This window comes from Haemaphysalis longicornis, unplaced genomic scaffold, assembly GCF_048455015.1.
Source record: "Haemaphysalis longicornis isolate Haplotype H1 unplaced genomic scaffold, Haemaphysalis longicornis Haplotype H1 scaffold_8, whole genome shotgun sequence".
NCBI lineage: Eukaryota > Metazoa > Arthropoda > Arachnida > Ixodida > Ixodidae > Haemaphysalis > Haemaphysalis longicornis.
Genome location: NW_027526445.1, coordinates 46,362,411 through 46,376,723, shown reverse-complemented (window position 1 = coordinate 46,376,723; position 14,313 = coordinate 46,362,411). Strand labels below are relative to the sequence as shown.

General features: G+C 47.9%; 1 protein-coding gene across 1 annotated transcript in view; it reads left to right on the top strand.

The window, feature by feature from the left end:
- The first annotated feature begins 5,366 nt into the window (after window positions 1-5,366).
- Window positions 5,367-14,313, top strand: part of LOC144148277 (uncharacterized) — a 288,013-nt gene continuing 279,066 nt past the window's right edge. The window contains exon 1 of the mRNA XM_077679836.1: window positions 5,367-5,615. Coding sequence (XP_077535962.1) covers window positions 5,593-5,615 — 23 coding nt within the window. The 5' untranslated portion in view covers window positions 5,367-5,592. The remainder of the gene's footprint in view (window positions 5,616-14,313) is intronic.

The following is a 14,313-nucleotide window of genomic DNA, read 5'->3' as shown; positions in this document are numbered from 1 at the left end:
GCCATTGTCATCACTGCTGGAGAGAGAAAACTGACTAGCAAATGCTCACCCCTGACTCATTTCAGCTTTACGTTTTAGTGGTACGTTCGTGCTGTTTGACAAGCAATAACTTTTCTGTCAGATGTCTGCAAACACATCCGCAAGCATCCAAACTTTGGAATTTATCATGCTAAACACAGAAGAAATGAACTTGAAAGCACTGCACGAGTTGAATAAACTTCATAATACCTGTGCTACACGGGCATTTGAAGGGACCTTTGGGTGAAATGGACTTCGAAATGGAAGGCGTTCTGCCGATCTACAGGCCAATTCTAAAGGCAGTTGAAAATGTCCGCATTCGTCTGCCGTGTTTTGGTGTCCCCACTGCTGCACTGTATTGTTCTGTAGAAAATATTAGTTCTAGCGCTAAAATGTGCAAAAAATAATTATTAGCGATCAAATTGAAAACAACCTACAAGGCCACGGAAAACATACACTTGCAGTCAGCCTTTTTTTCTTTTTTCGCACTGCAGGCGTTGGGAGTACACAGTTACCTTGTTATCGTACACCGAGTGATATAAAACTAAAACAACTGTAAAATGATGACGGTCGTTCACTTTAAACGCCGGTTTGTACTCGTAAATAGCTGTTTCTGTAAATAGGGCATGCAGAAACTGCTCCCGAGAGTAGGAGCGTTCCCGTTTCAAAGGTCCTTGACAACCTCACAGGTTGTTGCTGGTGCCCCTTTGGCTCAAATGGCATGTCAACCAAAGGCCTTCGAAAACGTCGTTTAGCAGCTCAAAGGTGTCATTTGAGTGAAATGATATTCGACTCAAGTTCCTTCGAAACAGTCCTGTTGCTAAAAGGGCCAGCCGAAGTAACACACTGTTCTGCGGTGTGTGTCAGCACATACCAAGAACATACTGGATGAACCGCTCAGCATTTGTTGAATGCATGTCCTGATAACAGCTTGAACGTCCCCCCACCGGGGATAAAATTTTAAAAACGGTAACTTGAGAGGACTCACACAAATATAGATGCTTGGCACCAGGGCTAAGCACAACTAGTTACCATTTTCTCATTCACTACATGAGGCCTGGATGTGTACTTTAAGGCTCGATTCCTACAGCTGCAACAACAAAAAAAGAACCTTTATCTTGAGCGCCACCCTCCCTCCCACCGGGCTTCATGCCCTATAACTAGGTGGTTTAGGGTTTATGACCCACGAAGCAGAGACATTATTTGCGTGTTCGTTGCTACAGCTTCGCAATGGTAAACGTGACCCGCCTGCCTCACTACTCCAAACACACAATTATACCTTACGTCGTACAGGTTAACTCCATCATACTGAGACGAAAACGCAGTTCTGCGGGATATGTGGCAGCGGGGTGCGAAATCAGCTGTCGCGTTGAATTGTTTGCAGTGGTTAGCTTGGCTACGACGGGAGTGGTCATCGCGCCATACGCAACGCGTGTCCAGCCGCGTCGTACCGTACGTGATCCTTTGCGGTCGCGACCGTTTTAGCGAGTTCCGTGGCCGGGGGAGCGGATGTTCCCGGCTTATCGAAGTAGGTCGCGATCGCCTGTTGCTACCACCACCGCTGCCGCAGCTACGTCGGCGCTAATTGGGCTAAGACGGCGGCTGCTTCCCGGTGATACGCCCGCGCGATCCTGTCACCCTATTGGTCTTCCGCGTGCGGGCAGCCGCTTGCCAAGGCGGAAGCCAGGAATGTGGGCTCTGCTGCTATCTCATTCTCCATGGGAAAGATTGTAACCACATGGGGTGACGAGTCGTTACTACCAGCTTCCGCTTTCGCTTCAGCTTCCGCTCTCGAAGTTCACTTGGTGCTGCGTTTAATGGGTCTGGCGGAGGCGGCACCCTCAGCGACCTCCCCGCACTGTACATGACTTGCAGCTTGGTCACGGTAATGTTGCGGTTACTTGCTAGCGTTCGTGTGTTTGATCGCCCCCATCTTCCCCCTCCTGCATCCTGGAAAACACGCCGAAATACATGAAAATAAACAAATAGTTGATTGAACTCGTTTTCTTTATTCATCAGAGCAACCCCCCAGAGTAGCAGGACGACCAAAAACCGGGCGCGCCGGGAGAATTCTCTGACTAATGGCATTTTATGATTTTGGGTCACGTTCTGAACAACGCATTCCGCCGTTCTGTTTCCATTGACAGCTGGAGTGATCGGTAATGTCCTAGACAACGGAGTAATATGTGAGGCCACCATTGCTTACACAGAGCTCATATCTTCGTTTAAGGTCCAAGCGACCCACAGGCCCTGCCATTAGGGCGGTAACACTCAAGCTCAAATTTGGACTCACATCACTAAAGGCTAAGGACATTGTCGCTTCGAATGTCAATAGGCCCAGTGGTGTGTGACTGGATGGATGAATTAGCTACGTCATCAGAACCTCCAAAAAACCCACGCAAACTCGTAGTTAGTAGCACGCCTTCGGGCCAAGCCGTCCGGCTCTTACGCTGGTAGAAGTGACGGGCTTGTTGCTCGTAGTTCCTCTAAACGGAAGCTCGCGACAGACTTTTTTACTTAAATGGCGCGCAATGAATAGAAGCCGGTCCGCCTGTCTTGCAGATATGGCTGCTCTGTGGCCACCCGTCTCGACTGTGTCATCGCTGATTGGTCACGCTGTAGAATCTGGCCCCAATTTACTTCTTTTTTCTCTGCCTTCGACACGTCCTGATGTCACGTAACCTCGGTTGCACCATTCATCAAAGGCTTTCCTCGCCATGGTGGCGGGGAAAGTCTTGGCGGTTGTGCGTCTGTTGTGGCGGTGTTTCTGTGGCTGAAGATATCTAAATGCTAACAAAATAAAAAAAATAGTGATTACACGCGTGGCTTTAAAGAAACTGGACGCAACCGGACGTCCGATCTTTGATTCGCCGGAACTGAAAGTACGAAGCGCTGGAAAATTATTCTCCAATTTGTGGGTGCCATCTTTGAATCAAATGCCGGGCGTGGGATTTGAGGGGAGGAATCGAACAACAGATCTACGACACAATGGGAGGCCACCCTGCTCAACCCGCCTCCATCTTGGCAGAAACGGCTCATGGACCGGGCTGAGAGAGCTACTCGTCGGCCAACGGAAGCCCTGGACTAGAGGGTCCGACCATAGCTCCGTGCAAATAAACATTTTTCTCTCTTTCTCTTGATGGGAGGTGGATAGAGAATGACAAAAAAAAAAAAAAACGAGAAAGAAAAAAACGGATTGCGGTTTTCTCGGGGGCAATTAACTTGAATGGAGTCGATCATTGCGACGGACTGGCGGAAGGAAGTGAGAAGGGGAGCTGTAACCCATGACGTCGCACATGGGTTACGTGTGCCACCTGTATGGAGGGACGTGTTGCTATTTCATTAAATAGGTGGCGTTCTTGCCCGGGTCGGAGGAAGAGAGAAGGCGTGTGGTGAGGGCGTAACAACGCCTTCCCGGGAGGTTACCTTTCCCTTGAAAACCATCAGTGGTCTCGGCATCGGCAGAGGCAGTCGCCGCGAGTGCACCGTCCGTCATTTCTCAGGCTTTATGTAGCGTAAGCTACACAGGCCGAGGTTGAGCACTTTCGCGTGGGCCGTGAAGGGCCGTTCTGCGCAAGCGCGAGGAGCATTGGATTGGTTTGGATCGGATCGGATTGGATTGACGTGACTTGGCTCGGCTTGGCTTGAATTGAATTTGGATCTGGATTGGATTAAATTGGATTGTGTTGGATTGAAATTCAATCCAATTGGAGTACGGGTGTGTAGACAATTCAGTCTGCACATTCACTGGTCTGCGCATTCCAGATTAGTGACGTCATAGCCGCGGCAGACGCACTCGCGACGGCGCGTTCCTAATAGCTGTGCGCCTCTGTTGCACAGTAGCCAAGTCTGACGCTGCATCGGAGCCGCTTGATAGCCGTTTCGCGTGGCTCCTGGAGAGCGGTGCTGCGGGAAGAGCCATGTGCGAGGAGCAGTGGACTGGACTGGACTGGATTGCAATGGATTGGAAATCGTTTTAGCAACAGTAAGCATGATAAACAGCTCATCCTAGGCAACCAGGAAACCTAAAAATAACTAGCTGAACCTTAGCTTACGCTACGTATATCCTGGCATAGCCGATTTAAGCCATGCACTGCTAATTTTTTTTCCGGGTCCAGGCCCACTCGTAGCAAGTCCACTCGTCATAGGCCAACTAGTCACAGTTAAACTGGTCAGGAATGCCAACTCGTCACAGGGCATTTCGTACGAGGAATTCTCGTATCACCGGAATATTCGTCCCACGGAAAACTCGCATTAAGAGCTTGTTTTGGAACGTTAAAGCCATGTTTCCGCCTGCTATGCTTCGCCCATTTAAAAATGATGTAGGCGAGCGAGTGCTCTTTCAAAGTTTTTGACGTGGGAAGTTAGGTAAATATGCCGCCATACCGAGTTAATTATGTTAAAATGATAATAGCATGCAAATTTGTATTACTTGGCACGCATAAAAAGTAAACAAATTGTTGTAAATGACGCAGTGAACAGGTTGTACAGGAAATAATAAAAAATGTTCATTGCACTCGCTTTATACTGTTGTACTATTTGTACTATTGCACTGTTGTCTCGCTGTCTCGTTGTGTAGGCGTCTTCAACGCTGGGATCCGACGTTCACTTCATCAGTACCGGAAGCGGATGTTGCGGGCAGTATTCCGAAGGTGTCTAGGCCCACTCGTCACAAGTCCACTCGTCATAGGCCAACTCATCACAGTTAAACTGGTCAGGAATGCCAACTCGTCACAGGGCATTTCGTACGAGGAATTCTCGTATCACCGGAATATTCGTCACACACAAAACTCGCATTACGAGCTCGTTTTGTAACGTCAAAGCGATGTTTTCACCTGCTATACGTCGCCCATTTAAAAATGATGTAGGCGAGCGAGTGTTCTTTTAAAGTTTTCTTCGTGGGAAGTAAGGTAAATATGCCGTCATACCGAGATCATTATATTAAAATGATAATAGTATGCAAATTTGTATTACATGGCACGCATACAAACTAAACAAATTGTTATGAATGACGCATTGAACAGGTTTCCGGTTTTCTCGGTGGCAATTAACTTGAATGAAGTCGAGCTTTGCGACGGACTGGCGGAAGGAAGTAAGAAGGGCAGCTGTGCTCCGAAAGCAATGACGTCACGGGTCACGTGTGCCGCCCGTGAGGAGAGCATGGAGGAAATTTTCTCCCTCCGCGGCGGAGAGGCGTGTTGCTATTTCATTAAGTAGGGATCGTTCTTGCCCCTGGTCGGAGGAAGTGAGGAGGCTGTGGGTGAGGGTATAAGAAAGCCTTTCCGGGGGGGGGGGGGGGGGGTTTACTCTGTTCCCTTTAAAACCGTTGAGTGATCTCGGCGTCGGTCAGAGGCAGACGCCGCGAGGGCATCGTCTGTCATTTCTGTGGCTTCCTAACCTAACTTCCTGAGATCTGGAGGCTGGGGGCCGATCCGAGTTTTTAGGCCTATGCTTCTGCGTCTTGGGACGTGAGATTCTGGTTTACGCGTTCGTCTGCCCCGTCCTTGCGCACCCGCCATCACGGTTGACCTTTCACGGGACTCCTGCCTTCACCGCTGCGCACGGGTGTAGTGCATGGCAGCTTCGACATCAGGAATGTAAGTCGGTCTCGCCTACCGAGGTGCTTTCTTCGGTCCTCTGCTGTCCAAGTTTGAGGTTTTAAGATTTTGAAGAGGAATCATGCATAAAATATGAATCAGTATACTTACTACGTGTAAAGGACCACAAGTATAAAGCCTTAGGCAGGACCTGCTAGCAAATTTTGGATTAGTATATATTGCATCATACACAACAAATCATGGTTACTAACGCAGACTCGTTACACACAGAGCGGATGAAAACCGCTACGGCAATGTTCGAATATAAGAAGATTATACGCAAGTCTATAAACGTTTATTGTAAGAGAGGCAAAAAATTCATCCAACAATGTTTTCGTTTGGTCACGTGTAAGTTGGTACTTACTCAATGGGTGAAGTGAAAGTGCTATTATTGCAGTACTTATTAATTCCAGTGCGTAGCAGTACTCCCCGCGCCGATCCGCGGAAGCGCTTTTGTTTGCTCTCCGACCGGCGGTGGTTCGTCAGAACCACTGATCTCCACTTAGTTGCTGGATGGCGCTTCGCCGCTGTCGCGGCCGGGCGCGCGCACGGCCACCGGAAGTTCAACGGCTCGTCCCGGAAGTGGGGCGTCTGCTAGGCTTCTCAACCGCTGATAAGCGTCCCCATTGGCGCATTTTGGCATTTTGTTCTCACTTTATTGCATTTTGGCTACACAGATCGCGTTCAGATCGCAACTTATGCTATACCGAAACATGCGACGTCAATATGGAGCAGAATTTAACTGGGAAGGAGAACGAAAATGTCACTTGGGTCTTGGTTTGAGAGGAGACGACGCAGCTCGAACGGGATTTATGCTAGAAATTTTTGCTAGGGATTTATGCTAGAAAGAAAACAACGTGGGCACGGCGTGAGGGTGTAGCCGAGTTCGTGCGCCCGTTCTGTCAAAACAGTTGTCAGTAAAGTGGTCACTGCAGAGCCTGCTGCCTGGGGATGGAGCCCATTTGTCCCTTCTTAATACCCTAGTTACACGGGCACAGTTAACCACGGTTAAGCGAACCGCGGTTAGACAAAACCGCAGTTGGCTGCGTTACACGACAGACGAAACTGCGGTTACGTCGCTAACCATGGTTAACGCAAACTGAGCTTGGCCACCTCAGTTCGGTCACGCTAACCGCAGTTTCCGGTGCTCAAAATCGCACGAGTCAGTTCGGACGCAAGAGGCGGCGCATCAGCGGAGGCGGAAAAAAAATCACCTGGCGTTCGGAAGAGACGAAGGTTCTCAAATAGCGGGCGCCCCAAAGCTGTCCCCAAGACGCGCTTGCGTTCTTTGTATCGCTCTCGCAATCAGCGTGACTGCCCGTCAGCAGCGGCTCGTTTTCCGATCCATCATATACCCGTCAACTATGACAAAAGCCGTGCTAAATTTGTAAATTCCGCGCGTCGTCCACCAGAAATGGATATAGCAGGCAATCCTGAAGCGTTTTCAGCACGCGGAAACGATCGGCGCGCGCGTCGGCCGTGCCTGCTAACACGCCAGCGCGCCTTCCCGCACGACACTGCTAGCGGCCCGAACCAGGCCAGACCACGGCAGCAACAGCTTATCGCCGCTCTTCGAAATCAATCTGATCGCGGAAAAGAACTTCCAATTGCTAGAAAATGCATGTTAGCGCGGTGAAAAATTGTGCTATGGATTGTAATTCGGAGTTGTGAAGATAGCGGCGGTCCAATATCTACCGCGATGCTAATCCGAAAGCTCCCAACACCGAACAGACCTAAGCAAACCAAGCCGGTTGCGAGCTGTTGAGGAAGCCCCTCTCCTCGCCGCGCGCAAGTGCGTTGCGTTTGTGTCAGAAGCTATTGCTTTAACGTTATTTTTTGTCTACGCTGCTTCTCTTTTGTTTTTTATCGTGAAGTTAAAAGTGTGGTAATTTATTTTTGTTACGCTCACAATCAAGTGACCGCGGTCACCAAACTTGCAATTTTGATATAACAGCCAAAACCGCAGTTTGCGATAACCACGGTTAAAGTTTAGTAACCACGGTAAAACTTAACTGCGGTTACTTTCGCCGTGTAACTAGGGTATACGCTTTCCACCCAACACCGATATAAATCCGGCTTAGGACGAGGGAATCTGCGCAACAAGAGCCGCAGCTTTAAAACGACACTGATATGACATTTGCGTTCCGCTGCGTATCACGCACGTCGTACAGAGTATTGTAATACTTCCCAGTGGAACGTCTTCCCAGACGACTTCTCTGGTCTGCTTGTTCAGTTGACGGCGCAACAAGCAGGCATTTTTGGCGGGATGCGCGCGAAACCAGCCCATACGTAGCTTCCACTATGCTGAAACAGCGGCCATTTGCCCGACTTCCGGGACGAGCGCTCGAACTTCCGGCGGCCTCGCGCCGGAGAGCTCAAAGCGCCATCCAGCAACTCTAGTGGAGATCAGTGGTCAGAACCGATGCTCAACGGGTCGCCATTGCGTCGTCGCCGAGTGTGCACGCATCGATAGGTCATAGCAGCTCCGCCGCCGCCGGGAAGATCACGGACGTCGTCTAGTATGAGCTGGTTGACAGGAGAGTTCACTCTGGGAGCTTGTAGAACACAACTGAAACCCCAGAAGCGTACATATTGACACCAGCCAGCACCAGCAATTGTTTTCTGGCAACCTGACTGATATTCAAATGTGCTATTGTGCACGTAGGCTTTCTTTTTGTATTGCAACCACACTAATGTTCCGGATCATGGTTAGAGACGTCGACTGAAGTACTCGAAACATTACTTCCAAAAACCTAACATAATTCAACACTCAAACAAGACCTTACAAATGACATCGAAAGAAAAGCCCAAAGGCTCGGATTAGGGTGTCCACATTGGCGTTAGCCGCGCCCTCCTTCTACTTCACACTGAAGTTATGCTACTGGAGCGCGAGCCTTCAACGTAGTAGTTGCGTGTTCTTTTCCGAAATTTGCGCTAGCCAGGTCAGTGGACACTGGTCAGTGACAAAGACAAAAGAAGCCCCGTAGAGGTAGCAGGCTTATTTCTGGGTGGCCCACGAAATACAGGCACATTCGTTTTCGGACGCACTATAGACCCCCTGGCGAACCGTGAATTTCCTGCTTGCGTGCAGCACAGGGTGCCCATTTCCGCTCTCATCTTCCTGGCAGAGTATTACCACCAAACCCCTGCTATCGCGCATCGCATAGCACGATAACCTGATGATTGTAGTTCGGTGCACGCAGCACTGATGAGCTAACAAGAGCCGCTTTGAGCCCCTGAAGGGCGCCATCTATTTCTGGACTCCAAGCTACCTTTTCTAGGGACTTGTTGCGCAAGGCATCCGTCAATGGAGCGTCCACTTGCGAGTACCGAGGGATGTATCGCTTGTAATACCCCGTAAGTCCAATAAAGGAGCGGATCGCGGTTTTAGTATCTGGTTGCGAGAATTCGTTAACCTCCTCATCGTGCAGCCCCCTCATCGCCCGGCCGCCTCTTGTCTGCCCTACCGCGTGACCTAGATACCGTACTTCTGCACGAGTGAGCTGGTACTTAGCCGGCTTTACCGTCAGCCCGGTTTTCTTCAAACGTCCAAGGACATCGCTAAGGCAGTGGCGTAACAAGATAGCACGGCGCCCATGGCAAACATATACGCCCCTCGTGGTGGTAATGATTGTGACTATTATCATTATTATTACTACTACTACTACTGGACGGATGAATTTAAGGTCCCTCATATCGCCACGCGTCAGCTGCGCAAAAAAAAAACACGCTTTGTTGTTCGGCGCTTCTCAACTAGATATGGAGCAGCGAGACGATGTGTGTACATCCCAAAGATTTTTAACAACTTGCACGATGAAATTTTTTCTGTGAAATCGCTATCTGATTTGAAATTCTTATTGCTTCTGCCCCAAGAGTAAAATGTACGTATATAGTCTCGTTTTCTTGCATTGTGGTCTGCTTTCACTACTGTTTAGAGAATACGATTGCTCTGCTTCGATTCACTGTGAATGTAAGTTCTATGTTCTCGGCACTTTTCTCCTTGCAAGGTTGAAGTGTTTATTATTTCTACTTCAAGAGTCAAATGTAAATAAGTACCTCTCGTATTTTTTTTGTATTCGTATGTTTTACTACTCCGTATGGAGTGTGCTGCTACTTTACTCCGACTCCCTGTAAATATATTCAGTTTTACTAATTACTTTTCTGTTTCAATGTTGAATATTGTACATTTGCAAAGAAACCAGATGTCTTCCTTACGATGAATGGCCACATCACACAAGCCGCTATTGGCTTAGATGGGCCCGTTTCGCTGTAGCTTTTCTTTGGTGTATAATAAAGATTATTATTATCATTAATATTATACAATATTATTAACATTATTATATTGTTATTATTACTATTATTGGTAATATTATATTACTATCATCACCATCACCGCCACCATCCCTTATCTGCAAAAATAGGCCATGTGGCTGTTTTGGGCAAGCAAAGGAGCGGTTTCTTTATTGACGTTCTTCACTGCAGTGGACTATAGGCGCCTTCGCACACCCATGCATCGTACTACATGCCAGAAGCCCACAATGTTAGAAAGCAATTGACCTTCCCGAAAACCTGCTGTCGTCTGCTTGATAGGAAATAAACGAAACTCATAAATTACGCACAACCACACGGAGGAGAACGACCCAGGAAGCATGTGAACAGCTCTTACCGTTTTCTCTGCATTACCATGAGATGTCTTGCTCAAAATTATTTTTTTTCATCTTTCAAATCTGAATACTAGATTTCAAATAAAGGGGCGGTGGTCTGCAGGATGACCAAAAAAATATGAAATTTACAGACACAATAAATAACGCTAACATATATATACGAAAACGAAACAAGAAACATCAACTAAGAACAAGAAGAAAATCTAAAAACGAATCACCAAAAACTGATTGACTCGAATTGGTTCACCGTGGGCTACTGAACGCCGGCTAAATGCTTTGTCGACGCTAATCTCGAAACGTTTCCGCACCACCTCCAAATAACCTGACATTTTTCGTGGGGAAGCGCGAGAAAACCCGATCACCCGTAAATGGCTACTGTATGTCACAGCAAACTTCTTCAGTTGCGAACCGCCGGTTTTAGAGGTTACGATAGCAAGATAACCTAAATTTAGGTTTATTCTGACAGGGAAATATTTAAACTCAATCCTCCACCTTCGCCACTTGCGTGCTTCCCTGTCAACACAATAACATCTAGTAATTTTTCCCAAGTGTGTTCGGTGATGAAACGCATTAAGTGCCCTTAGGATTCTTCCCTAAACCAACCTTGACCGTCCAATAAGTAATCGCTATGTCAGTTGACAGCTAAGGGACGTAACACATCTGAATAATAAAAGTTCAAGTTTACCAGGCTTTCTAAGCAGTTCGAAATCCCATTGAGGTTGAAAATTTTGGCTGTTTGACGCGCCAAAGTTATATCTAGGCTGTAAGGCGGGCTGTAGTAGAGTGCTACGAATTATATTTAAACCGCCCGGGGGTCTTGTGGTGCTTGCGTTTCAGTAACGCCTGGAGCAAAATATTTTTTTTTTGACAAAAGGCTTAGATCTCTATGTTCGAGCACGCGCGTTGTAAGGTACGGAAAATAGGTGGTCCCAGAAATGTTGCAGTTACAGGAGCCGGAAATGGCGCGCCAGAAAAGGGAAACAGCAGTGCGGTTGGAGGGTGGGAGGAGGGCTCCTAGTAAGGGCGACGCAGCGCGGGCCGCGAAAGGGAAGCAGCAACGCCATAGGCGGGTAGGCCGCTGCCGCAGTGCAATGCGAGTCGCCATGAGAGGTGAAGGTACCAACGGGAGTGAACAGGATGATCCCGGCAAATGCTAGATAGCATAACGAGAGAGAGTAAACATTTATTTCTCAACCTACGTCGTGGTCGCGCTATATTAAATTGATATCAAACGATCTCCTCATGAATGGTGAGCAGGTAGTCAAGAAGGGTTGTGAATGACGAGGTCGCCTTGCCCAGGTGGGCAACGAAACTCGGAGGCTGCTGTCCACGGGGCTGGGGAAGGGGTGACAGACGTGGCCGCAAAGTTAGACATAGGGTTCAACAGCATGTCAACGAAAGGTGCAATTGGGCTTGCACTTTCACACTCTTAGAAAGTTCTAAGTATCCCCCGTAAGTTTTGTTCGTTGATAACCGGTTTTCTGGCTACTCTTCAGTTGGAAAACAAGTTGTTATTGTCACCGTTGCAGCATGGGCTACATGCGATTGAATGATCAGACAGTCAGCAGCGATTAGCTCACTGAGCGGGTGCCTAAAAAACACTTTTGATTCCCTTCAACGGGCTGCGAAATCCACGCATATGGGTGTTTAAGTGTTAAATCTTCATCAGAAAAATAACCACTGCGATTGGAAACATAGAACTCAACCGCGAGTTCAGTTGCACTACGCGTTCCACTGAGCATTCACATCGGGTAGTTGTTGGTGAAACATGACCACAAAGCTTTCGTGAGTAAATAAATCAAGATCCGTATACAATGCACTGCATGCTGTTCACTTCGCCTTGCACGAATACCTGCAAAGTGGAATCGAAAAAAAGGGCCCCCCTTACCAGCTGCTGGAATACAAATGAGAACAGATGAAAACACATGCATGTAGCACGCACGCACACAACAGGGATATCATCTCACCTAATGTTTAGCTAGGCCTGCAAACTGATAAGCAGGTTTACAATGTGTAAGTCAAGCTTCTGGGTCCTCACAGTGAGCAGAGATCTTCTGTTACGGGTGCACTTTTGACCATTTGCGTTCCTTTTTAAAATCTAACAGATGCCTAGAATAGCGAGACGTGTTTGCATTCTTGCTTAATGTCGCTTACGAGCCATAAATATGGCAAACTTGGCCTTTTGCAGATGTAAAAAACGTTCCCTTCTTATTTATTTCTCCTTACGAAACAGCGGAACGGGTTCCGGTAACTACTTTTAGATGCGAAGCATCTCATGCTCGGGGCTGTGTCCCTCCCTCCCTCCCTCGTTGTCGTTGCCCGCCGTCCGCACTCTGCTGCTCATGCGCGTCTCTTCAGCCCCGTCAGCGTTTGGGCTGAAGTCAACGCAGTCCACTACAAAAAGAAATAGTTAGGCGGCGCCCAGTTTCGATCCCACGACTCTCTGGCCGCAACGGGAGGTACGTGGCGCTTTTCCCACTGCGGTACAAACCGGTACGAGAGCATGTGCTAGTAACGCGGCTTATGTCCTTCACTCATTCAAACTACGCCAAGAAGCTACTGATACAACGAAGGCACGCGAAGCTGAACGTTAACGGAAACGACGAACTGAAAACTAATGGGAACTTCAGTCGACCCAATGGCTGCTTCGCATACTACTCAGGGTTCCCCTACGGGAAGATGGTTAATTTTTTTGTTGAAAACTGAACCTCGTTTTGTCTTGGAATTTAATTCTTGCGTTTTGGTAAAAAGGTACGGATAAAAGTTTTTTTGTGCATTTCGTTTTTTTTTGAGGGGGAGGGGTTCTGCCAACGTTCTAAGCGCCACGAAAAGAGAACGCACGTAACGCGAAAAGCCAAACGTTGGTTATCAGTAGAGACCGAAACTTTACGCAAAATGCCTATTTTTTCCTTCAGTCCATATCAAGCCCATTTAACATATAAGCACGAAATAAGTGAAGGGGTTTATTGTGCCTATAGTGTCTATCCTGACTATATCGACATTTTAGGGCCTATTTTGATTATATGGACAATTTAACGCCAATAAATGCCTTTTTTAGTTATACATGCCTTTTCTGGATAGCTTGAGTCGGTGTCCTGCAGGGGCTGTTCTCACTTCAGAAGCCCGCAACGGGGTGTTCGTTTGACGCCGTTTGCACGAAAAATCCGTTCGTCGTGCAAACACGCCGAGAAGCGCAAAACGTGCCCAAACCGCGACGACCTCAAACTTGCCACCTCAGCCGAGCCGCTATAAAATCCCGTGTGCAGCTACACCGCAGCCAAGCGCAAAGACTTCACCCTTTTCCGCACGAAATCTTTTGTTCTGTATGCTTCTTACAAACTGCCCTCAGACCAACAGCGAAAACTTCTGCCGGTTGCCCTATCTATTTCTAACGCAATGAAAACAAAAAAAAAAACAGCAGCCAAAAAAACGAACGCGACACAGCCGCGTACACACCGGTCAAGGTGAAAGACGCCTCCTGGGGGAATCCACGTGCAAATCTCAGACACTAAAGTTTTAAGGTGACGCCACGAACACGTGCACTGTCAGCCGCCGACAACAGCTACACCACCAGCTGGCAAGGTGCAGTGCGTGTAGCAAGAAGAATAAACGAGAACGGAGCTTAGGAATGGGGATCTCAGCACTTCACAAGTAATGTAGTAGTGACACGCGTCATCGCGCGTGCCGGGTAATCCTTAAGCGCATTTGGAAACCAACCGTTAAAGGAATTAGTTCCAAAGAATCTTGCGTGCTGTATACTGTAGATAATCGGCATATAGTGCACAGTCACTGAATGGCGTTATTCCCGAAGCTTCGCTAAGGATCTGCATCTGCAGGACAGAATGACTCAATAATTTTTTAGAGAATTATTGTCCTTCACTGTAGTATCCATGGGATTCATCGGTGTTGGGATGAGCTGGGAAGGTCGTTCTGCTTCGTCAATGAATAATCAGTTGCAGTCAAGATCTTTTTTCAAAGCGCAGTTACGTCTTCAAGCGGCAGTTACCGATTTTGCCTCTTCTACCACCACCCGT